Below are 26730 nucleotides of genomic sequence, written 5' to 3' on the forward strand. Positions count from 1 at the left end.
CATGACACGAGCTATAATACGGTGATTTGCACACTTGCTAACTGTAATTTGAAAGTTCTGCTTGCGAGTAGTTCTAGCTGTTAAAGTGCACCTCCCACACATACATTGGCGACACGCAGTGCAGCCACCGCCACTACTGTTGCCCATTCTCTTCTCCCACTGTGCCATCTGTGCAGGTTGGGGAAAGTTATTTTGTGTGCACTCTACTGCTGATAGAAACAAAGAAAATTACACAAAGTATCCTAGCTTTTGTTTCTGATAGTTCCTTCCTGGGGAAGGACAGAGGGATAGATTGAGGCAGGTTAAACGGGAAAGGCAGATCACTAAGGTCCAAAGATGAGAGGGACTCAACTGTTGTGGGAACAAGAGGGGATCAAGAGGTAAAAGGTGTGGGGGGGGGGGGGGGGGCAAAGCGTCGGCGAGAGCGAGCGAGCTACTCTGAGACCTCTCCCACTTCCTCCTCCCCCACTGCTTTTATGTTTGTCTCTGCCAACAGTACTGACATTTTTTCCAAATGCAAGTTTATTTAGTTTTCATTAGTCGTTTAATGTTGTTATAGATTTTCTGTATTGAAGTCTTCTGTTCCTTTTTCCTCTGAGCTTTGTATAATCTCACTCGTTAAATTGTTGGTTATGATCTACGTCTGGATCTATACTATGCAAACCACTGAGAAGTGTATGGCAGAGGGTATGTCCCACTGTACCAGTTATTAGGGTTTCTTCTCATTCCAATGGAGGGTGGGAACAATGATTGTTTGAATGCCTCTGTGCATGCAGTAATTATTAAAATTTTATCCCCGCAGTCCCTATTTGAGCGAAACGTAGGGGATTGTAGTATGTTCCTACATTCATCTTAAAAAGTTGGTTCTCGGAACTGTTCATAAACTCTCTCAGGATAGTTTACCTCTGTCTTCAAGAATCTGACAGTTCAGTTCTTTCAGTACCTCTGTGACACTCTCCAACAGATCAAACAAACCTGTGACCATTTGTGGTGCCTTTCTCTGTATACATTCAATATACTGTTAGTCCTATTTGGTATGGGTCCCACAAACTTGATCAATATTCTAAAACAGGTCACATGAGTGATATGATATGTATGCTGTCTCCTTTATAGACTAATTGCATTTCCCCCGTTTTCCACCAATAACCCAAAGTCTGCCACCTGCTTTACCCACAACTGAGCCTATCTGATCATTCCATTTCATATTCCTACAAAGTGTTACAGCCAGTTATTTGTATGAGCTGGCTGATTCCAACAGTGACTCGTTTATATTATAGTCATAGGATACCAAGTTATTTTCATTTTGTGAAGTGCAAAATTTTACGTTTCTGAACATTCAAAGCAGCTTGCCAATCTCTGCACCACTTTGAAATCTTATTGAGCTCTGACTGAATATTTATGCAGCTTCCTTCATTATAGATAACTAAGTCATCTGCAGAAGTCTGAAGTTACTATTAATATTGTGTGCGTTGTGTGCAAGATCATTAATAAACAATATGAACAGCAAGGGTCCAAACATACTTCGCTGGGCACACCCAAAGTGACTTCTACATCCAACTATGACTCTCCATCCAAGATATCTACATCTACATCTTCAAAGTTACTCTGCAAGCCACCGTACAGTGTGTGGCACAGGGTACCCTGTTCCAGTAACTACTAAGATAACATACTGTGTCCTCCTTACCAAAAAGTCCTCAATCCAGTCACAAATTTCACTTGATACCCCATACGATCATACTTTTGACAATAAGCTTAGGTGTGGTACTGAGTCAAACGCTTTTTGGAAATTAAGAAATACTGCATCTACCTGACTGCCTTGATGCAAAGCTTTAAGTATGTCATGTGAGAAAAGTGCAAGGTGGGTTTCTCATTTTAGATGTTTTTGGCATCTGTTTTGGTTGGCATGGAGGAGGCCATTCTGTTCAGGATACCTCATTACGTTTGAGCTCAGAGTATATTCTAAGATTATACAACAAATAAATGCCAAGAATACAAATCAATTCTCAAGGATATTAGAGGGTAGTTTTGTGGATAATTCCTACTATTCTTCTCTTGTAGATGGGAGTAATCTGTGCTTTTTCAAAGAAACAGGTATGATTTTTTTTCGAGGGATGGGCAATAGATTACAGTTGGAAGCGGAGCTAACTCAGCTATAAATTCCGTACAAAATCTTACAGGGATTCCATTGGGCCCGGGAGCTGTGTTCAGTTTTAATAAGTTCAGCTGTTTCTCAATACGACTGACACTAATACTTATTTCATTCATCTTTTCACTGGTACGAGGATAAATTGGGGCTATTCTCCTGAGTTTTCCTTTGTAAATAAACCTTTGAAAACAAGAGTTAATCATTTCAGCTCTTGTGTTGTTACCGTCAATTACAGTTCCTGTCTCATTCACTGGGGACTGGACACTAACTTTGGTGCCACATGATAGTTTCATTTCCACAAGGATGTGGATGGGTACAATAAATGTACTAAAGTTTTAATTGCATTAGAGGAAATTAACTAAATGACTCGAATTTTCACAGTATTGCAAAGTACTATATTACTGTCATTTACTCAATTGTTCTTTGGAGGAGGAAAAACATTGACGAATCAACTGTTCTCTTCACAGTAATGTATTTAAAAATTTCCTTACCTATCAGTCTGTTCGTTATTTACGTATACACATCTGCCCAAAGTGTTACATGAGCATGCCAGTGTTGCCAGGTTGCATTGCATTAGGCACGGTCAGAGTTTTTTTCTGAAGTGAGGAAAACATACTTGTGTGTGTGTGTGTGTGTGTGTGTGTGTGTGTGTGTGTGTGTGTTTGTTTGTTTGTGTCATGGACCAATTTTCCCACACTACAGGAGGAAGTGTTATGAACTGTAGAAATGTTTATATGCAGTATGATATTGTATTGAAAAGTTTTCACTGCGACGCACAACTGCTTCTAGAGCTGATTTTTATAGACAGACAGAAGTTGGTATTAAAAACTTGAGCAATGTGCTAGCAGTAATATGCCCACAATGTAATTGGTACAAGGTTTACAACTTTGCTTCCACCATTTTTTCCTCAACATTTGATGCTTTAATGAGAGAAATTGGTTACACGTGTATCATTCAAAGTATTTTTAATTGCTGGCCACTACTTTCTCCCATCTTTTGGGCAGTGTACGAATCTCGCGATGAAAAAATTGTTCATCTTTTGAAGCGATCCATGAATCGGTCTAATTTGTGACTTCTTCATGATATCGGAAGTGTTGGTCAGCCAGGCCATGCACCATTGATCTAAACAGGTGATAGAGGAAACAATGTCTGTAGAATACGGCAGGTGGGGTAGGACTTCCCATTTTAATATTTCGAAGTATGTTTTGAACTCTTTTGCAACATGGTGTCAAGCATTGTCGTGCTGCAAAATCACTTTATCGTGCCTATCGCTTTATTGCGGCCGTTTGTCTTTTAATGCTTTGCTCAAATGCATTAATTGCGTTCGATGACAAGCACTTGTGATTTTTTTCACTTGGTTTTAACACCTCATAGTACACAACGCCAAGCTGGTCCCACCAAATGCAGAGCTTGATCTTGGAGCTGTGAATATTCGGTTTGGCCATCGGTGTGGGAGCATGGCCGGGATATCCCCATGATTTTGTGTTCAGAGTTATCATAATGAACCCATTTTTCGTCCTGGGTTACAATACAATGCAGAAATCCCTTCCGTTTTTGCCTCTGAAGCAACTGTTCACAAACGCCGTTCAAAGTCTCTTGGTTTCAACTCACATGGGACCCAAGTTCGTTCTTCCTGAATCATGCCCATAGCCTTGAGACATTTTGAAATGGATTGCTGTGTCACTCCCACCAATCATGCCAATTCTTCTTGTGTTTGACGTGAGTCTTTTCTCAGCAATGTCTCCAATTCTGCACCTTCGCAAACATTCTCTCTTCCACCATTGTGCCGGTCTACGACGTTAAAATCACCGTTTTTGAAGCATTAGAAAAACCACTCACAACATATTCTTTCACTAATAGCTTCTTTACCATACGTACTTGAGAGCAGTCGATGAGACTCAGCTGCTGGTTTCTTCATACTGAAACAAAACAGTAACACCTCCCGCAAATGGTGAGAATTAGGCTCGTAAACTGACATTTAACATTTTTATGATGCAGACACAAATTGACTAATGTTTGAATGAGGTTATATTGAACAAGGTCCAAGCTAACTGCCTGACGTCTGCGATCTGTTTCTTTTGACCGCTACTTACCATTGTCGCCACCTATCAGCAAATGGCAGAAGCAAAGTTGTACACCTTGCATATTTAAAAAAAAAAAAAAAAAATTAGATATTTAAACAATGGAAATGCCAGGTTGGAATATCAACAGTTATTTGACTAAAGTGACCAGAGATAGCAGCTGTATGCCTGAGGGTACCTGCTTCTCTCTCTCTCTCTCTCTCTCTCTCTCTCTCTCTCTCTCTCTCTGTGTGTGTGTGTGTGTGTGTGTGTGTTTTCCTTTCTTTTCTAAAGAAGGCTTTGGCCAAAAGCGAAGTGTGTAACAGTCTTTTCATTGTGCGTGTCTGCAATTCAACGTGTCGTCTGGTGCGTAGGAATCCATCCTTTCAGAATTGTTGATTTAGGTATTCATTCATTACTCATATATCCACCAGTGACATCATTTTGGATGTATGTAGAAGACAGAAGCCAGAAATATTACAAGAAAGTCAACACAATTTTCGTGGTATTACTTAATTTATTTATAACCTCTGCCGTTATAAGCCAAATGCAATGATGGCCCAGAAATGTGTGAAAGATATCACTTTGCATGCACAGTAAATGGCTATTCTTTTCTTGGTGCATTTTTAACTTTCTTTTCATAATTGATTTGATAATGGATAGTCACTTCGTAGTTTGTTATAGTGAAACACACTACAGATCCCATTGACAAAAACAATAGTAATTTTCATAGTTGTACCAGGTCAGTTTGACCTACAAAGTATAAAAATTTCTCACAAACACTGTAACATCACTGCTTGAGATGGAAGGCTTTATCTATCTTCAACTAGTTTGACGAACTATTTTTCAGTCACTAAGGCATGTGAAACTTTTCACATTAAACTACCATCATATGTTGAACTGTTTGCTTACAGTGTCTCCTTCAGTATAAATTGTTTTCACTAAAAATTCGCTCTTCTGGCAAAAGGAGACTAGGTCCAGAAATAGGAAAAATGAAATAGTGTTACTCTTGTAGGAAATAATGACAACTGTATTTGAGCAAAATGGTATAAGCCAACTTTGAGTGCTGTAATGAGGAAGAATATCTTCTTCTTCTTCCTCCTTTTTTTCCCCTCCCCCCTCCCATTTGGGGTGACCTGTCCAAAATAATATAAATAACATTCAGCAGGGGGATATATTGGTCTCTTATTAAATTATGGAAATTGGATTTATACTCTTTTGTTGAAAGGAAATAAAACATTTAAACAGTTATGCGGTTTTGTGTCATATTACGCATACTCATCATAACCTGTGTGATCCACAGCACCAGTCATTTATGAGATATACTTTTTTAAAAAAAAAGCTTGGGTGTATATTTATGATAGATTATAAATTTGCCAGTGCAGCTGGAACACCTGCTTGGTGGTGGTCAGCAGTAGAGGGTATCCCTCCACCTCAAATCTGCTCTCCAACACTCCTGTGAATGACACAGTAGTGTGGTTTTGTAAACTAAGTGTATTGAAGGAATCAAAGATACATTCTGTATTGTTGTTTTTGCTGCCGGATAACATAATTATCCAATTATCCTGCAGTGGCCAACAGTATGAATTTGTGTGTGTATCATTTTTTGCATAGTAGCCATTCCTTCTTTACACAACATTTAGCCATAGTTCCAGGAAGAGAGATGTAACTATGAAAAGGATAGTTGCCTTAGAGATGGCACTGTTCAGTAATAATTTTTTTTTATTTTTATTAGAAGTACCACCCATTCTTTTTCAGTTGTTATAAATTCTTAGTAAACTTCAAGTAAGAAAAGTATGTGAAACAAAATGCAAATATATAAAAAGTGATGCTATCAGCAGTAATTACCTGATACTTAAAGGGGAAAAAATAATAGGTGACCTGAATAAGACTTTGAAAGAATTTGTGTTTCTTGTAATTACAGTCACAAAATGTAACACTGTGTCCAATAACAAATGTTGAATTAGAAGATCACATATGAGGTTTCTTCTTAATAAATTAATTTTTGTTCAAATGATCCTTCAGTCATTCAACAGGCAAGGTTTGGCCGTAATAACAACATACACAATATCTTACTGTTCTAATAAATATCATGTACATAGATTGTAGCATGTTCAAGTTATGTCTTAGATAACTTTTGATTAGAAAAATATTTAGTATTGTGGTAGCTGACTTATACCAAGTCTTCTTTATGAATTTATTCTTTCATTTTATAATTTCTCACAGGAGGTACTGACTTTGAAGAGAAAGTTGAAGTCGATGAAAGCACGTCTGGCTGAGAAAGAAAAACAAGAAGGCGAGAATGCTCATCACCTGGAGGAAGTGACTACTCGCACATTACGATTAGTGAGTTCTCCATCTCTCTGCGGTCCTAAGTTGCTTTGTTTGTTACTTGATAACCATTGATGCTGATAATAGCAGTGTGTCTTAAAACCAGTTTTGTAGTGAAAGCTCATACTCATTCATTTGCTGAAGAAAGTTGTGATAACAGTGACACATTCTTAGGGCTGTAGCTATATTACTTAGCAGTTTAATTTATTGATATAACTGCTATTCAGAGCAGACTAAAATAAGCAATGGACTCAATACTTATAAAACAGTTTTCATTTCATCTGATGCTTTACTTGGAAATCTGGCAGCTACTACCTCCATGGGTATTCTTCAGAACCAGTTATCTCCACAGTGCTACGGAATGAAATATTTATAAGTAATATTGTGACTCATCACACAGATAGGGATAGAAATCTACAGAATCAGAAAGTAAAATTACAAAGGTACAGTATTTCTGTAATAATGAATAAAATCAGCAGGAGAGTATGTTAGTATCCAGAATTACTGACATGTTTGAGTCACACATCTCTTTCCAAGTACAAAAAGGACGCAAAGATAGAACGTGAAGAATCTTGTTACGAAATCTGCTACTGTCAGGCTATAGTTGTTTTTGCATCATTGGGGACCCATGGCTTTTGAACGAAATTGTGGTTCTTGTACAATGTTTGTTTTGACCCTGTGGCTATGGGTCTGTTGTCAGCCAACAAATACATTAGTATGAGGGCGGGGGGGGTCCAAAAATAACTGGAATTTCTTTGTAGGAAGCATGTACTTGATTGTTTTTCAAATACAATGTTAGTATCTTTCAAAGTACTCTCCATTAGCATTAATGCACTTGTCCAAGTTTTCATTCCAGTGTTGGAAGTACCTTTTAAATTAGTCCTCTTTGATATCTGCTAGCACCTTCATGACATTGCATTTTACATGTTTGACATCGGCAAATTGCTTCCCTTTCAAATCCTCAGGAACAGGAAGAAGTCCAAGGGTGCTAAATCTGGCGAATAGGATGCAGTGATCAAGATGGTAGTCCATCAAGGCCAAAAACTGGCAAGCACTGCAAGCTGTGTGTGCAGAAAACTTTCATGGCACAGAAATCACATGACGGAATTTCACAAAACTGGGCATATACGCGCCAAAGTTCTGTGAAGTGTTTTCATAATCTCCAAATAGAATTATTGGTTTACTGTATGGTTTTGAGGGACAAATACTGAGTGTACGATCCCTGTGATGTCAAAAAGATCAGTATTGTCTTCATGTTCGATTTCGCCTGCCAAGCTTCTTTTGGATGAGGTGAGCCAGTTGACTCATTGACTTGACTGTTGTTTCCTTTCTAGATCATACCCATAACACCATGACTCGTCACCTGTGATGATTTTGTTGAAAAAAAAAATTGGATTGTCTTTGAATGCATCATTCCTTTCATGACAGGCTTGAACATGGTGATCCCTTTGACCATGTGTGAGAAGTCTCAGCTTTACTGTCACTCTTCGCATTCCAAAATCAGTGGTCAAAATACTCTGAATTGAGCTCGAGGACAGAGCAGATAAGTCCTTGAGCCGGTCAATTGTCCTGCATCGATCTTGGTTGATCAGATCACGGATTTTGCCAATGTTGTCCTCGTTTTGAACAATTGAAGGGCGACTGGAATGAGGCTGATTTCAGTGGACATTTCTCCCTTTTTAAACCAAGAAAACCATTCGTACACTTGAATTTTATTAAGAGCTTTGTAAGCTGTTTGCATCATCACAACAGTTTCCACTGCGTTCTTGCCAAGTAAAAAAACAAAATTTCACACCCACGTGTTGTTCGTAAGCAGTAGCCATTTTCTCTTGTCATGTCTGCACTGTATGCACACTCACGGAACTGCCAGAGAAACCACACTAGTCTCTGTCTGGTGTCACCGCCTGGCAGAATGACTCAGGAGAGGTCCTACAATAGCCCTCTATCAGCGAAACCTGGTCCTACAAGCATACAATGTGTATCATTATGATTCCAGTTATTTTTTGGTCCTTCCGTGTATGTTAACTAATTTCTCCAGTTCTAAGAAATGTGTAATACTGTGTGTATTGGATTAATTTCTGCTATTGAATGAAATACTGTTAAGTACTACAAAACTATGAAATTTGACTGTGTGTTCTGTAGTGTACAAAACTTCAATAACAGAAGAAACACATGCTCAAAAAGACACAGCAGGAAGGAACCACAGGATTATGTGAAATTACATTCCATTTTAAACATCTGGCGAAGAACTCTTGCAGAAGTCACACAGTATCTAAAATATCTGTGAGCAGTCTCAGTACAATGCCTGAATCATTATTCTTACTATGTCCTTAACTAAAGAGTACCCAACAACAATGATACAACAGTGTAAATTGTGTAAACAACTGCATAAAAACAAGAACGCAAAGAATAATTTTGGGAGGGCAGGTCTCTACTGACATAATTTTTAAACACCATTAAACTGAGTTTAAAGTGTTTAACTTTAATTATGTAGAATGTAACTGCTGAAGAAGGTGACTTTCTCCATTTTATGTTTGAATGTTTGTGGTTAAATTCAGGAAGAAGAAGGGAAAAAACTGGAGGAAAACAATCAGATGTTCATGGAAAGTCTGTTGCGAGATGTTGATGAGCGGGAGGAGGCAGCAAAACGTCGCCTTAAAGAAGCATTGGAAAACTTGCATCATGACAAGGCTGCAATTGAAAATGAGATAAAAGGTACAGTATTTCTTTATTATATCTGCTATTATCAGATGATTCAGATAAACATTTGCTAATCATCAGAATTTGATGCAGATTTCTTTTTAACACCACACACTAACAGGCGGAAATCAGGAGAACAGTGACATAGTCATCTTCAATTAAGTACAGTCCCTATGTATCTAACTCGAAACTGGCACTTCACACCTTATCTTATGACTGTGGAATTGCTGTTGGTGATGTCTGCAATGATTACTTTGATATCGCAGTGGAACCTTGCTTAACAAATGCCTCCCATAATACGCAATTCACATAACAAGCAAAACAAATTGTAAAAAAAAAAATTGACTCACTTAACAAGCGATGTTTCACATAATGAGTGATGATTTAGTGTGATGTCACCAGCTATTCATGCGCGGTGGGAGAAATATTCAACAATATGAACACTTTTCTGTGTCAGCAGCGGTATATGAACAATGTCTTTAGTTCTTACTTTAGTCTGGGTTTACCTCTCTTTCTGCTACCATCTTAGTGCAACTTGAGATCACATATTTTTCTAAACTTGTGTTCACATAGTTTTGTGTTTTTTTGTGCAAATTTTAATAACCTTTTTATAAATGTCCCCAAAGATAAAGCCACAGTAAGACGACCATAAGGGAAAGAAAATGACCTTAGAAATGAAAAGTAAAATAATTTAAAAATGCAAATGTGGTGTGAGCATTGATGATTTAGCATGCCCATACGACTGGTCTACATCAGCTGTTTGTACTATTATCAAGAATAAGGAGAAGATTAAGGAGATAGATGCTTCAAGGGGAGCAACAAGAGTATCTAAACAATGGCTTCATATTCTGGATGATGTCGAAAGGTTGCTCCTTATATGGATAAATGAAAAGCAATTGCAAGGCAACACTATTAATGAGAACATCATTGGTGAGAGAGTGAGAATGATTTTTGCTGATCTCGTTAAGAAGACACCTGGCTCATCAGTGGCCAAAGAAGTGTTTATGGCATCCACAGCATTGTGAGGCATGGCAAAGCAGTCAGATTTGACACAAAGGCAGCAGAGAACTTAATCACCAACTTCAAGATACTTGTACATTCTGAGGGTTCCCTGCCGTAACGGGGTTTTAATCATGATGAGACGGGTCTATTCTGGAAAAAAATTCCGAAGTGTACCTTTATAACGGCAGAGGAGAATGCATTTCCTGGTTACAAGCTAATGAAACACCGTCTCACACTGCTATTCTATGCCAATGCAAGTGGCGATTTGTAAATTAAACTGCTGCTTGTTTACCATTCAGAAACTCTGTGAGCCCTCAAGAGTGTAAAGCCCAGAAAAACTGGTTAAATGTGATGTGGAGGTCCAACAATAAGTCTCAGATGACACATGATCTTTTTTGTGCTTGTATCAATGAAGTGTTTGGTCCTTTGGTGAAAAAATATTTGCTTGAAATGAATTGGCCACTCCTTGTCTTACTTGTTATGGAAAACATTTCTGCCCATTCTCCAGGCCTATAAGACCATCTCCTTGTAGAATTTAAATTCATCAAGATCTAATTTCTGTCTCCCGACACCCCTCTGTTACTCTGGCCTATGGACCAGCAGATTACTTCTAACTTTAAGAAGCTCTACACTAAAGCACTCTTTGAGCAAGGCTTTGAGTTGACTGAAGTTACCAAGCTCACTCTGAGTGTTTTGGAAATATCACTTCAACATCGTTGACTGCATCAAATGATCTAAAAGATGTGGGAAGGGGTTACCATGAGAGCTCTCTCTTCTGCCTGGAAGAAGCTTTGGCCAGAGTGCATTGTCAAATGTGACTCTGAGGTGTTTGAGTTGGAGCTTTTAGTCAGTGATATTGTCTCTTCAGCCAGGGACTTCGGGCTAGAAGTGGATAACAATGATACCAATGAGCTTGTGGAAGTTCACACCAAAGAAATGATCACTTGAGATCTTATGGAGTTGCAGTGTGTTTCACAGCAGGAAATTGTGGAGAAGAGTTCTTCAGTGCAGGAGGGAGAGAAGGCGGCAGTAACAGCAAAGCGGCAATCTTTTGCACAATAAGAGAAATGCTGAAAGCATGGGAATCAGTTTTATCGTACATTGAAAATTATCACCATAATAAAGCAATGGCTACACGCGCTGCAAATGTGACAATAATGCCATGTGGCATTTTCGCCAATTGTTAAAGTGGCGGCAGAAACAAATGACAATAGATAGCTTCCTAGTAAAAAAGAATTAGTTATATATTGTGAATAATAAAGTACATAATATTGTATGTATAATTTTCTTTGAATAAATGGCATGGATGAGGTAAAACATTTAGTACTTTTTCTGCATAGAACGCATTATCGTATTTTACATTAATTTAGGTAGGGTAAATTGTTTCGCTTAACGAGTGTTTCACACTACGAGTAATATTCTGGAACTAATTATGCTCACTGTATGAGGTTCCACTGTATTTTCACCTTGCTCCAATTTGCTGGTATGTCGCGATGCTACACACATATTGTGAAGGTGCCTCAGTCAAGAGGCCGTCATGCCCTTCTACTTTGTGCTCCGTCTTCTATTTAATTGTGTTCCTTACTTCTGCTAGATATACTGCTGATATGTCAGAGGTGTCTACTGTCACTGATGGCCCCTATGTTTCTTCCAGTCCTTTGTATAAGTTGCAGTGGAAGGTGCAGATATACTGAAGTAGTTCTGTCCTTTTGTTATGCTCTGTTGTCATCCATTAATATGAATTATTTCCTACCTAATCTATATTTATTGATTCATAAGTATGATATTAGATGTTTTTTTGGAATTCTATAAATTTGCTATTTAACATTGATGTTTTGGGGACGATTATTATTGGCATTCAATGTTTAGATATCGATCAAAGTAAACATTTACAAATGTGCGCATCTGACATCGCTAATGTACAGAGCTGCTCTTTCACAGAACATTTTCTGAAACAGAGCACATATTAATACTGGTGTAGATATCAGGAAGCACCCAGTAATGATAGCTTTTATATTCAGGTAAGAAGACTATATATAGGTAAGATTTTAGAGCTGAAGGCATTTGCCAGTAGAGCACCACCAGGTTCATGGTACCCACATAAACTACAGAGTACAGGAGATTGTGATCACTCCCCATTTCAGTAATCTTCTTCAAAGTTTGTGTGTCTAACTAGGAGTGCTGCACCGTATGTTTGTTTAGAAACCTGTGATGGACTTGCACAAATACTGCTAGACTGAATTGGATAGATAAAAAATCCACTCATAATGTGGCAGCAGGAGAAAACATATTTAAAGGTTAAGAAAATGTGCAAGCTTTCATAGCCAGTGACTCATTCTTTGGGCAGAAGGATTGAAGGGGAAGGAAGAAGGACGGTAAAAAAAGGACTGGCGAGGTTTAGGAAATAGGAAGAGTTTGGAAAAGACATCCAGAAGTCCAGATCAGTGGCGACTTATCTGACAGGTTGAGAAGGAAAGACTGATTGCCCTCTCATCCCAACCAGCAAATCTCCCCTACCTCTTCCTTCAACTTCAACCCTTCTGTCAGGAGGAGGGAGTCACTGGTCCAAAAGCTTGAACATTTCTGTATTATAGCTGTGTGATGAATGAGTGTCCCATAGTAATTAATAAAATAATTAGCAATGAAGCTATCCCTTATCCATCTCTGTCATATTCATTACTACATTTGAACATGAACATCACATACCATGCTTTCACAAAACATTGCTTATGTGTGCCATTTCTGCCATAGCCACTGATGGCATGTGGCACCCAAGTTGGTACCGGCACTGGATGAAGAGAAAAAATTCTCTCTCTCATCCTCCTGCACCCTGCAGAGGCCTAGCTTTACTTCCTTCTCATCCCACTTCATGTGATACAGCTACATCGATAACTTGTACGAAATGATTTGTTGTTTGATGAGTGGAAAGTGGTTATTTTTTCATTGTGGAAATCAGTTATCAATTTGTCCAGTTCCCATTTTTTATGTTCAAGAAATATGTTGCCTTTTATAAAAACATTCTAGTGTTTTAACAATCTGAATGTTTGTTCATTTATTTTAACAGTTTGTATTCATCATGTGTCTATCCAAGCCAAATGGTAGTAAAAAACAAATGGAAAAATTGTGCACGGTTGCGAGTAAGGGGAGGAGGGGTACAAAAATGGACTAAGACTGTGTGTAAGTTGAGTGGGTCGTGGAATACCACTACTCACCATGCGGCAGAAGTAGAAAATATATATCACAACTGTTTGAATGATGCTGCTGACATGTGTGGAAAACATTGTGACATCATAGTCATGAAGGACTACTGACTTGTAAAGATATTTTGAGGAGACCTATGGAGCAAAATAAGATATTGAAGTGCCTATGTTATTCTGAATTACAATGCAAAGTTCATTTGGACATGCATACATGTCCAAAGGAACAGGCATTGCAGCGACCACAGCCATAATGAAATACATTAAATGTATTCGCGTGGACAACCATCAGCTATAGAATGGAATCTTGAGAATGAGCAGGACTCAAACCCGGATTTTCCACTTCTCAAGAGCGGTCGCCTTACCATTTGGCTATCCATACATGACTCAGGGCCAAACTTCCATATGTCATCAACCATGCTTCTACAATCTGTACTCGTGCACTCATTATGCTTATTCCTGTGTGGGTGAGACAACTTACTTGAAAGTCACCTGCCTGGTGTCAGCTGATAAATATGATATTGCAGTGCCTGTGTTAATTTGAATTACAATGCAGAATGCCTTTTGACATGCATAATAATTACTCCCTGTACATTAAATATATTCACAATTGCGAATAAGGACAATCAACAGCTCTATAATGGAATGGTGACAGTGAAACGTTGTGCCGGACTGGGACTCGAACCCGGATTTTCCGTGTGTAGCGAGCAGTCGCTTTACCATTTGGCTATCTGTGCATGACTCGCGGCCAGATGCAAACTTCCGTATGTCGTCAACCCTGCGTCTACAGCCTATACCCGCCAACACCGGGCAAGCAATTTTTAAGCAAAATGTCTCACTTGTACGAGAATATACATAATGGATATATGAATACAGATTGTAGATGCATGGCTGACGACGTGTGGAAGTTTGGGTGTGGCCATGAGTTGTGCATGGATAACCAAATGGTTAGGCGACTGCTCGCAATAAGTGGGAAATCTAGGCACAAATTTTCATTGTCATTATTCCCTTCTACACCTGATTGTTGTCCATGTTCGCAATTATGAATACATTTAATGTATTTCATTAACGGCTGCAGTCACTGCAGTGCCCGTTAGATTGGACATGCATGATGGTTGTCCATATTTGCAATTGTGAGTACATTTAAAGTATTTCATAATGGCTGTAGTTGCATCGTAATTGAGAATAATACAGGCAATATCACATTAATCAGCCAACACCAGGCAAGTGACTTTCAAGCAAAATGTCTCACCTGTAGGGGAATATACATTGTGGATGTATGAGTACAGCTTGGAGACGCATGGCTGACGGCTTACGGAAGTTTTGGTCTGGCCAAGAGTGATTCACGGATAGCCAAATGGTTAGGCAGTTGCTCATAATCAGCAGGAAATCTGGGTTCGAACCCTGGTCCAGTACAAAGTTTCATTGTCATCATTCCATTCTACAGCTGATGGTTCCCCATATTTGGAATAGCAAATATGTTTAATATATAGGGAGCAATGTTATGATGACAGACTGTACTGACAAAGTCTTTGGCCGAGATTGATCTATTGTATGCACTAGAGTGTGCAGCAGTGAAGTCGAACTCTTCTTCTTCTTCCTCCTCTTCTTCTTCTTCTTTTTTTTCATCTTCATATTCTTCTTGCTCCAAATCGAAGAATGTAGCTCTGTGGGCATAAATAGAGCACATTTTGAGGAATCTTGTTTTATCCTCTCTGGGTCTGTTATGGGAGTCATCTGGCAAAATATTAATTGCTAGTTGGATTTTGTGTGCCTGTGCATAAGGCGATACTATATTTACATACTGTTGTATTGGCAGCATGAGCCGCACAAATATCATTTAAGTGCTCCAAATTTGACACCTTTGATTTACAGATTCCTTTATGGGGTGAATTAACAGGAAAGTCTTTAGATGAGGTACAGTCTTAGTAAAGAAACAAAAAGAGAAAATTTCATTAATCCTCTAACCTCCTATGTTAATGTCTCCTGACTTAATCATCTACGTTTGTGTTACTCTGTCCATTTCCTGGAACTAAACACACCCATTCTTACAATTCTTTCTTCTAAAATTCCAAGAAATAAGTGTAGAATTGATTCTAAACTATTACATATTGTATAACAGTTTACGCATTTTTGACAATCTTTTGGACAGCAAGTGTACTCAGTGTACGCAGTTTCTGTAATCACTTTCAGAGGTTGGTGAAGAAATGTGACTTGCCTTGGCAAAGAATTCTTTGATGTTACTAGCAATGTTCAAAGATGTATCCCATTACAACAAAAATTTATAGAGAAGCCTTATCATAAAATACATCTGACACCTCATCTTGTAAGTAGGAATATTCAGCTTCTGATGAATTACAGAATCCATTTTGTCAGATGAGGCTTATTTTAAAAATGGCAGAATTTTGTGGAAAACCTAGTCCTTGAATCAGCATAGTATGTCCAGAATGAATAAACCCTGTACTTTTGTGGTATATACAGTATAATACTCATAGATGTTCTCCATCTTCTCCTAACCGAGATATCCATCCACAAAATCATATCCTCTTCCATCATATTACCATTTTCACAGTTCTACATATACATCTATTCTCTGCAAACCACTATGAGGTGCAGTATACCAATTATTAAGGTTTCTCCCTGTTCTATTCACGCATGGAGTGCAGGAATAATGAGTGATTGAATGCATCTGTGCATGCAGTAATTATTCTAATCGTATCTTCACAGTCCATGCATGAGCAATACATAAGAGGTTGTAATGTATTCTAGAGTAATCATTTAAAGCTGGTTCTTGAAACTTTGTCAATAGACTTACTTGGGATAGTTTACATATATCTTCAAAAGTCTTCCAGTTCATTTCCTTCAGTATTTCTGTGACAGTCTCCCACAGATTAAACCAACCTGTGCCCTTTCATGCTGCCCTTCTCTGTATACATTCAATATCCCCTGTTAGATCTATCTGCTATGGGTCCCACACACTTGAGCAACATTCTAGATCTGGTCGCATGACTGATTTGTAAGCAATTTATTTTGTAGATTGATTGCACTTCCCCAGTATTATACCAGTAAACCGAAGTTGACCACATGATTTACCCGTGACTGAACCTGTGTGATCGTTCCATTTCGTATCCCTTCAAAGTGCTACATCCAGGTATGTGTGTGATGCATGAGTTGGCCGATTCCAACATTGACTCAGTGATGTTGTGGTAATAGGATATTTCGTTTTTTCATTTTGTGAAGTGCAAAATTTTACATTTGTGAACATTTGAAGCATGTTGCCAATCTCTCCACCACTTTAAAATCTGATCAAGATCTGACTGTATATTTATACAGCATCTTTCAGATTGTACTTCATTATAGATAATTGATCATCTGCAAGAAGCTTGATTTTACTGTTAATATTGCCTGTGAAGTCATTAATATACAATATGAAGAGCAAGGGTCCCAACACACCCCTGGGGCTCACAAGAAGTTACTTCTCTATCCAAGACAACATGTTGCATCCTTCCTACCAAAAAGTCCTCAATCCAGTCACAAATTTAACTTCATACCCCATATCATTGTACCATTATAAGTGTAGGTGTGGTACTGAGTCAGGTGCTTTTCTGAAATCAAAGAGTACAGCATCTACCGAACTGTCTTTCTCGGAAGATTTTAGTATGTTGTGAGAAAAGTGCGAGTTGGGTTTCATATGATTGATGTTTTTTAAATCCATGCTGGTTAGCATTGAGGAGGCCATTCTGTTTAAGATACCCTATTATGTTTGAGCTCAGAATATGTTCTAAGATTCTACAACAAATCGATGTCAGGGATGTTAGATGGTAATTTGCTGGATCACTTCTTGTAGACGGGTGTGATCTGTGCCTTTTTTGAAGAACTGGGCACAGCTTTTGTTTGAGGAATCTACGACAGATTATACTTAGACAAGGGGCCAAGTCAGCCACAAATGTACTACAGAATCTGAAAGGGATTCCGTCGGGCCCTGGCGCTTTGTTCAATTTTAACAATTTCAGCTGTTTTTCAACACCACAGACAGTAATACTTATTTCATTCATTTTTTCAATGGGTTGAGGTTTAAATTGGGGCAGTTCTCCTGGGATTGCCTTTTTAAAGGAACATTTGAAAATGGAGTTAGGCATTTCAGCATTTGCTTTGCTACCCTAAGTTTCAGTCCCAGTCTCATTCACTAGGATCTGAACACTAACTTTGGTGCCTCTAACAGTCTTAACTTACAACCAGAATTTCTTTGAGTTCTGTGAAAGATCACTTGAAAGTATTCCACTATGGTAGTCATTGAATGTATAATGCAATGCTGTCTTGACAGCCAAATGCATTTCATTCAGCATCTCTCTATCTGTAGCCCTATGCTTTGTTTTACAACTATTATGCAGCAATCTGTGTTTCTTTAGAAGTTCCTTTACAGTGACTGTACACCATGGAGATTCCCTCCCATTATGAACTGTTCTGTTGGCTGCATATCTATCCAGTGTATGTTCAACTATTCTTTCAAATTTGAGCCAGAGTTCCTCTAAATGCTCAGGTCTGTTTGTTGCCATTAGAACCAATATATTTCCATCATGAGTGGGGTTCCTAACTAACTGTTCTAGGTAGTTTTCAGAGAAGGCTTTTAATAAAGTTTCGCAGGATGTTTTATCAAGCTCACAACTAACAAAACTGTAATTTTCCCAATCAATTGTTGGTTGATTAAAGTCTCCACTGATGATTACAGTATGATTAGGTTTCTTACATACAAGATAGCTGAGGTTTTCTTTTAAAGTTTTCGGTTACATCAGGAGATGAGTCTGGTATGCAATAAAGCATCAAATTATCATTTTATGCCCATCCCTGATACTGAGTCTTGCCCAAACAGTCTCGCATGCGGCTTCAATTTCTACCTTGGTGGATTTGAGTTTCTTGTCTACTGCGACAAATACACGACTGCCTTTCCCCATTTGCCTATCCTTTTGATATACAGTTAAATTTTCCCCAAAAATCTCACTGCTATCAATTTAATGTTTCAACCAGCTTGCTATCCTAGTATTATGTGAGCTTCACTGCTTTTCCTCAGTCTTCCAACTCTGGCCCTTTGTTGTGAATGCTTTGGCAGTTTACCATTAGGATTTTACTAATCACACCCGTGGGAGGCATTTCTTTCAATCTTAACTGATTCTGTGTTTCCTGCAGCTATCGTTATGTGGAGTGGGAGTGAAGTACCTCTTATTTTTATTGAAGACATCAGTCATCATAAAAAGAATTTAAACTGGTTCTTATCCTAGTGGAATCTTTTTCATCATTATTATTATTTCTTTCCTTTCTCAGACCTTAGGTCTGGTTCGAAATGAAAGTGACGCGGACCTTGATCAAGCGTGACTTCCTTTTAACTGTACGGTATATGTTATATTGCGTTTAGGAACTTTCGGGTAATTGAACATGTATCAATAATTACGGATTTCTGTAGTTGTATATATGTGTTTGGATGTAGCTGTATTGCATTGATGTACTGGTGGATATTGTGTGGTATGACTCCTGTAGTTGATACTATAATTGGTATGATGTCAACTTTATCCTGATGCCACATGTCTTTGACTTCCTCAGCCAGTTGGATGTATTTTTCAATTTTTTCTCCTGTTTTCTTTTGTATATTTGTTGTATTGGGTATGGATATTTCGATTAGTTGCGTTAATTTCTTCTTTTTATTGGTGAGTATGATGTCAGGTTTGTTATGTGGCGTTGTTTTATCTGTTATAATGGTTCTGTTCCAGTATAATTTGTATTCATCATTCTCCAGTACATTTTGTGGTGCATACTTGTATGTAGGAACTTGTTGTTTTAAAAGTTTATGTTGTAATGCAAGCTGTTGATGTATTATTTTTGCGACATTGTCATGTCTTCTGGGGTATTCTGTATTTGCTAGTATTGTACATCCGCTTGTGATGTGATCTACTGTTTCTATTTGTTGTTTACAAAGTCTGCATTTATCTGTTGTGGTATTGGGATCTTTAATAATATGCTTGCTGTAATACCTGGTGTTTATTGTTTGATCCTGTATTGCAATCATGAATCCTTCTGTCTCACTGTATATATTGCCTTTTCACAGCCATGTGTTGGATGCGTCTTGATCGATGTGTGGCTGTGTTAGATGATACGGGTGCTTGCCATGAAGTGTTTTCTTTTTCCAATTTACTTTCTTCGTATCTGTCGATGTTATGTGGTCTAAAGGGTTGTAGAGGTGGTTATGAAATTGTAGTGGTGTAGCCGATGTATTTATATGAGTGATTGCTTTGTGTATTTTGCTAGTTTCTGCTCGTTCTATAAAGAATTTTCTTAAATTGTCTACCTGTCCATAATGTAGGTTTTTTTATATCGATAAATCCCCTTCCTCCTTCCTTTCTGCTTAATGTGAATCTTTCTGTTGCTGAATGTATGTGATGTATTCTATATTTGTGGCATTGTGAGCGTGTAAGTGTATTGAGTGCTTCTAGGTCTGTGTTACTCCATTTCACTACTCCAAATGAGTAGGTCAATATTGGTATGGCATAAGTATTTATAGCTTTTGTCTTGTTTCTTGCTGTCAATTCTGTTTTCAGTATTTTTGTTAGTCTTTGTCTATATTTTTCTTTTAGTTCTTCTTTAATATTTGTATTATCTATTCCTATTTTTTGTCTGTATCCTAGATATTTATAGGCATCCGTTTTTTCCATCGCTTCTATGCAGTCGCTGTGGTTATCCAATATGTAATCTTCTTGTTTAGTGTGTTTTCCCTTGACTATGCTATTTTTCTTACATTTGTCTGTTCCAAAAGCCATACTTATGTCATTGCTGAATACTTCTGTTATCTTTAGTAATTGGTTGAGTTGTTGATTTGTTGCTGCCAGTAGTTTTAGATCATCCATGTATAGCAAATGTGTGATTTTGTGTGGGTATGTTCCAGTAATATTGTATCCATAATTTGTATTATTTAGCATGTTGGATAGTGGGTTCAGAGCAAGGCAGAACCAGAAAGGACTTAATGGGTCTCCTTGGTATATTCCACGCTTAATCTGTATTGGCTGTGATGTGATATTATTTGAATTTATTTGGATATTAAGTGTGGTTTTCCAATTTTTCATTACTATGTTTAGGAACTGTATCAATTTAGGATCTATTTTGTATATTTCCAATATTTGTAGTAACCATGAGTGGGGTACACTATCAAAAGCTTTTTGGTAATCAATGTATGCGTAGTGTAGCGACCTTTGTTTAGTTTTAGCTTGATATGTCACCTCTGCATCTATTATCAGTTGCTCTTTACATCCTCGTGCTCCTTTGCAACAGCCTTTTTGTTCTTCATTTATAATTTTGTTCTGTGTTGTATGTGTCATTAATTTCTGTTTAATGATTGAAGTTAATATTTTGTATATTGTTGGTAGGCATGTTATGGGGCGATATTTAGCTGGGTTCGCTGTGTCTGCTTGATCTTTAGGTTTCAGATAAGTTATTCCATGTGTAAGTGTATCAGGGAATGTGTGTGGGTCTGCAATGTAACTGTTAAATAATTTAGTTAGATGTGAATGTGTTGAGGTGAACTTCTTTAACCAGAAATTTGCTATTTTATCATTTCCAGGGGCTTTCCAATTGTGAGTAGAATTAATTGCTTGGGTGACTTCATGTTGCAAAATTATCACTTCAGGCATTTGTGGTATCATCTTGTATGTGTCTGTTTCTGTTTGTATCCACCGTGCATGCCTGTTATGTTGTACCGGGTTTGACCATATGTTGCTCCAGAAGTGTTCCATGTCTGTTATGTTTGGTGGATTGTTTATTTTAATGTGTGTGTTATCTATTGTCTGGTAAAATTTCTTTTGGTTTGTGTTGAATGTTTGGTTTTGTTTCCTTCTATTTTCACTTTTTTTGTATCTTCTGAGTCGTTTGGCTAATGCTTGTAATTTCTGCTTCTTTTCGTCTAATTGCTCTGTCGCTTCTTGTTGTGAGATTTTACCTAACCTTTTTCGTTTTTTTTCCGAGATTTCATTTCTTATAAATTGTGTTAGTTGTCCGATGTCTTTTCTCAGTTTTTCTATTCTGATCTGTAGCCTGTGTTGCCATGCTGGTTTTGTGGGTTTCTTCTGTGTGTTGGTTGGTTCTGATCTCTGTCTAGTGTGTATATTTAGTGTAGTGAGTGCTCCTATATAAACCAGTAGTTGTAACTCTTCCATAGTTGTGTTTTCATTTATTTTGTTGTGTATGATTGTGTTGATAGTTTTTATTGTTGTTTCGACTTGTGGGTTATTTGGTGGTCTATGCAAGAATGGTCTAATGTCTGTATTTGTGTCTTTGTATTCTATATATGTTAGCTGAAATTTTTCTTCTATATCTAGCATCTGTGTCACTTCGTGTTCTATTTGTGCTTGTTCTGGTGGCTGTCTTAAGATTTCGTTTTCCTCTGATTGTTTAATTGGTGCGTGTTGTTCTTTGTTTGTTTGCTCTGGGATGTTTGAGTCCATTACTGTATTTTCTTCTTCTTCTGATTGCACATTATTTTGTTCCAGTATTTGTTGTACTTCTTGTTTGATGTTTTCTAATTCTGACTGGGGTATCCTGTTATTTTTGATTATTACACGGATCTGATCAGCTAGTCGTTGTTCTGTTAAAGATTTTAATTCTGGGTATCTGGTAATAAAGGTTGTGTATACTTGTGATCTGTATCCAGTTGTGTTGGTTCCTAGGTTTGTTGCTTGGTAATAACAGAACATGAGGTGTCGATTAACTTCATCTGACCATCTCATCCTCTGTCTTTGTTTTCCTTCTAGGGTGGTTGCAGGAAGCATATCCTGCAAAACACCTCTATTTGGATTTAAATCATTTTCCAGTTGGCTAGCAGTGTCATTACCATTGTGGGCGGGCATAGGGTTCAAGCGCCGTCCCCGACCATGACGGCGCTTGTCCGAGGCTTCTTTAGTTCTGTCCTGAACCAAGTAATCACACTAAAAGGGGGGTTAGCCCTATTAGTGGTTTGTTCTTTTCGTCGCCTTTTACGACTGGCAGAACATACCGGAGGCCTATTCTTTTCCCGGGCCTCCACGGGGTTCATTATTATTATTATTATTATTATTATTATTATTTATTTCATTTTCCTCCTCCATTCCCACAAATTGTCCAGACAGTACAACTCTACCTTGATCAAAATAACGGATTGGTTGCTAGTCTAGCATGATACGAGGTGCTGCAGCAACTACTTGGCAGAACAATCTGGATATATTCACTTGCTGCCAACCAGTGTGCAGTAATTGGTTTGCTTAGCAGGGTGCTAATCATCTTATCACTTTTCTGCACAAATTTGGAATTAGTTTAGCAAATTCTGTCAGGAAAATTATCAGTCTGCAGAGATAAATAATGCAAACAACAAAAATGAATCCCTGTTAAGTTACTGGCCACGAGCATCATCTGCAACTGACAAGTGACAGCTGTCACCTGAAGTAGCAGAGTAATATTATGGGGAACAGAACAGAAGATACGGTGAAGTTCATTATTTGATTGGTTGTTGCTGTGGTAATTGTCCTCAACACGACTAGCGTCAGTCACATCATTATTCTGATGCAGTTATAGAATAACATTTTATATCTGTTTGACATTAAATATGAATATGTGCTGAAAATTAATGTGTCTGAATTTTTTGTTCTGTTCTCAGTGTCAGTTGAGATATTACATATCAAACATATGTGGTTGACTTTTCTGCTTTCTGATACAAGTTGCAAACTTCTGCCACTAGAGGGTTCTGAATTTTAGCATGTCACATGACTATGTATAACATAACTATGCCAGTGTGTGAGGAACCCTCACAAAACTGAAAGCGTGTATTCAAAGATTTCGTCCACACCTGGAGCACCGTTTCTTTCAGCATGACAAACGCCAGACCATACACGAGTGTTGTGATATTGGCAGCAGTCTGACTCCGTGGGTTCACTATTGTCTTTGTTCTCCATACAGCCTGGACTTGGCGCCAATTATCATCTGTTTCCTAAATTTAAAGGGAACTGTTGAGGACTTTACTTTTGCAAGCAGAGGTGAGGTTATGGTACCGTCAACAAAGTCAAACATTCTAAAGTGACAGTATCAACAAACTGGTCTCTCATGGGGAGAAAAGTGTTTGTTGACAAAGTGATGTTGAGAAATAAAGCTGTAGATGTGAAGAATAAAGATGTACAATGTTAATAAAGTTTGTTTTATTTAAAAAGCTTTGAGTTTTCAAATACAAAAATTGGAAACATTGCTTTTGAGCACGCCCTCGTACTTCTAAGTCAGAATCATGTAAGTTGAATGCAGGCATGGTAAGTCTGTGTGTCTGTGCACCAAATTTTGCTTTTAATTAGAGATGGCAGTGCTGGGTGATACGTGTGTACCAATGTCTATAACTGGGCAGTAAATAGCCAAATCTTTCAGAAAGTCCAAACTGCAAAGAGCTGTCTTCTTGGTAGAGGCATAATTTCTTTGATTGTATGACAATATAAATTTAACAAAAATCAAACAATGGAAAATTCATAATGGAATATACACTCCTGGAAATTGAAATAAGAACACCGTGAATTCATTGTCCCAGGAAGGGGAAACTTTATTGACACATTCCTGGGGTCAGATACATCACATGATCACACTGACAGAACCACAGGCACATAGACACAGGCAACAGAGCATGCACAATGTCGGCACTAGTACAGTGTATATCCACCTTTCGCAGCAATGCAGGCTGCTATTCTCCCATGGAGACGATCGTAGAGATGCTGGATGTAGTCCTGTGGAACGGCTTGCCATGCCATTTCCACCTGGCGCCTCAGTTGGACCAGCGTTCGTGCTGGACGTGCAGACCGCGTGAGACGACGCTTCATCCAGTCCCAAACATGCTCAATGGGGGACAGATCCGGAGATCTTGCTGGCCAGGGTAGTTGACTTACACCTTCTAGAGCACGTTGGGTGGCACGGGATACATGCGGACGTGCATTGTCCTGTTGGAACAGCAAGTTCCCTTGCCGGTCTAGGAATGGTAGAACGATGGGTTCGATGACGGTTTGGATGTACCGTGCACTATTCAGTGTCCCCTCGACGATCACCAGTGGTGTACGGCCAGTGTAGGAGATCGCTCCCCACACCATGATGCCGGGTGTTGGCCCTGTGTGCCTCGGTCGTATGCAGTCCTGATTGTGGCGCTCACCTGCACGGCGCCAAACACGCATACGACCATCATTGGCACCAAGGCAGAAGCGACTCTCATCGCTGAAGACAACACGTCTCCATTCGTCCCTCCATTCACGCCTGTCGCGACACCACTGGAGGCGGGCTGCACGATGTTGGGGCGTGAGCGGAAGACGGCCTAACGGTGTGCGGGACCGTAGCCCAGCTTCATGGAGACGGTTGCGAATGGTCCTCGCCGATACCCCAGGAGCAACAGTGTCCCTAATTTGCTGGGACGTGGCGGTGCGGTCCCCTACGGCACTGCGTAGGATCCTACGGTCTTGGCGTGCATCCGTGCGTCGCTGCGGTCCGGTCCCAGGTCGACGGGCACGTGCACCTTCCGCCAACCACTGGCGACAACATCAATGTACTGTGGAGACCTCACGCCCCACGTGTTGAGCAATTCGGCGGTACGTCCACCCGGCCTCCCGCATGCCCACTATACGCCCTCGCTCAAAGTCCGTCAACTGCACATACGGTTCACGTCCACGCTGTCGCGGCATGCTACCAGTGTTAAAGACTGCGATGGAGCTCCGTATGCCACGGCAAACTGGCTGACACTGACGGCGGCGGTGCACAAATGCTGCGCAGCTAGTGCCATTCGACGGCCAACACCGCGGGTCCTGGTGTGTCCACTGTGCCGTGCGTGTGATCATTGCTTGTACAGCCCTCTCGCAGTGTCCGGAGAAAGTATGGTGGGTCTGACACACCGGTGTCAATGTGTTCTTTTTTCCATTTCCAGGAGTGTATTATGAAAAGGAAAGCTGCTACTCGCCATACAGCAGAAATGCTGAGTCACAGATAGGCAAAACAAAAAGACTGTCACAATGTGGTTTCAGTTGCCTGAGACTGCGGTTTTATGTGAGAGTTGTATTTGTGTGCATTGTGTGAGAGTCGCGTTTGTGTGTGTGTGTGTGTGTGTGTGTGTGTGTGTGTGTCGTCTATTTTTGACGAAGGCTTTACTGGCCAAAAGCTTTATATATGACAGTCTTGTTGTTGTGCCTATCTGCGACTCAGCATCTCCACTATGTAGTGCGTAGCAACTTTTCTTTTCATAAATTTAACAAAAGCTACCCCATTCCTATTGTTAAAATAATGTTATGACCTAAGGTGTCCTAAACCACAGTCTGAAGCATCTGAAGCCAAGAGCTATACAAATTAGAATTTTATACCCTGATATCTGGAACAAACTCTGTTGAAATCCGATCATTATTTCATGACAATACTCAAACCACTTCCACTCAGTTCCCAACGCCCATTATTGCAAAATGCAACAAGGAGGAGCATTTAAACTTTACCTAACAAAATCTCTATGGAAAGCAGTTAACAACAAAAGTACTTCCAATTTCTTTGTATTTTGGTGCTGGACATTTAAACTGTCACCTGAGGTAGCAGAGGAAATGAATTCGACATATCGGGTCTGATACCTCCAGTATTGATTATATACTATAGAAATATAGTTTCATATTGGACACATTATGACTTAGGCCTATATAACTTGGTGCGTCATTTTGATCTTCTAAAAGCTTAAACAGTTCCTATGGCAGAGATGCATTTCTCAGTGTTCACTTTGCAGTGATGTAAAATATCACAGAGACTTATCTTATCTACTCCTTGGTAACACACTAGTGCATAAATGTGTGTATTGGGCAGATTAGCAGGATGTTGTATCTAGCAATATGTAATTATGAAACAAGTCTTTGTTGACAGTCATAATTTTCTCTCTTTTGTCATCTTTATGTGATGATTTCACATATAATTGAAGATATATTAAAAATGGTACATGCCTAGCACCTCTACATTCAGATATTTTAGCACATAAGTAATAAATTTCACTGAAATATACTAATTTTATAAATTTTGATGATACATAACTATTTGCACTGTATTATCCTTTGAAAATACTGAGGTTGACCACTTCCCTGTCCATTAAGCTTTGTGTTGTTGTGGTCTACAGTCCAGAGACTGGTTTGATGCAGCTCTCCATGCTACCCTACCCTATCCTGTGCAAGCTTCTTCATCTCCCAGTACCTACTGCAACCTACATCCTTCTGAATCTGCTTCGTGTATTTATCTCTTGGTCTCCCTC

At 38.9% G+C, this 26730-nt stretch overlaps 1 protein-coding gene across 1 annotated transcript in view; it reads left to right on the forward strand.

The window, feature by feature from the left end:
• The window catches only part of LOC126195168 (E3 ubiquitin-protein ligase rnf8-like), a 151071-nt gene that overhangs the window by 55760 nt on the left and 68581 nt on the right, over positions 1 to 26730 (forward strand). Inside the window, exons 6-7 of the mRNA XM_049933680.1 lie at positions 6433 to 6552; positions 9096 to 9252. Of these exons, the coding sequence (XP_049789637.1) occupies positions 6433 to 6552; positions 9096 to 9252 (277 nt within the window). The remainder of the gene's footprint in view (positions 1 to 6432; positions 6553 to 9095; positions 9253 to 26730) is intronic.

This window comes from Schistocerca nitens, chromosome 7 (assembly GCF_023898315.1).
Source record: "Schistocerca nitens isolate TAMUIC-IGC-003100 chromosome 7, iqSchNite1.1, whole genome shotgun sequence".
NCBI lineage: Eukaryota > Metazoa > Arthropoda > Insecta > Orthoptera > Acrididae > Schistocerca > Schistocerca nitens.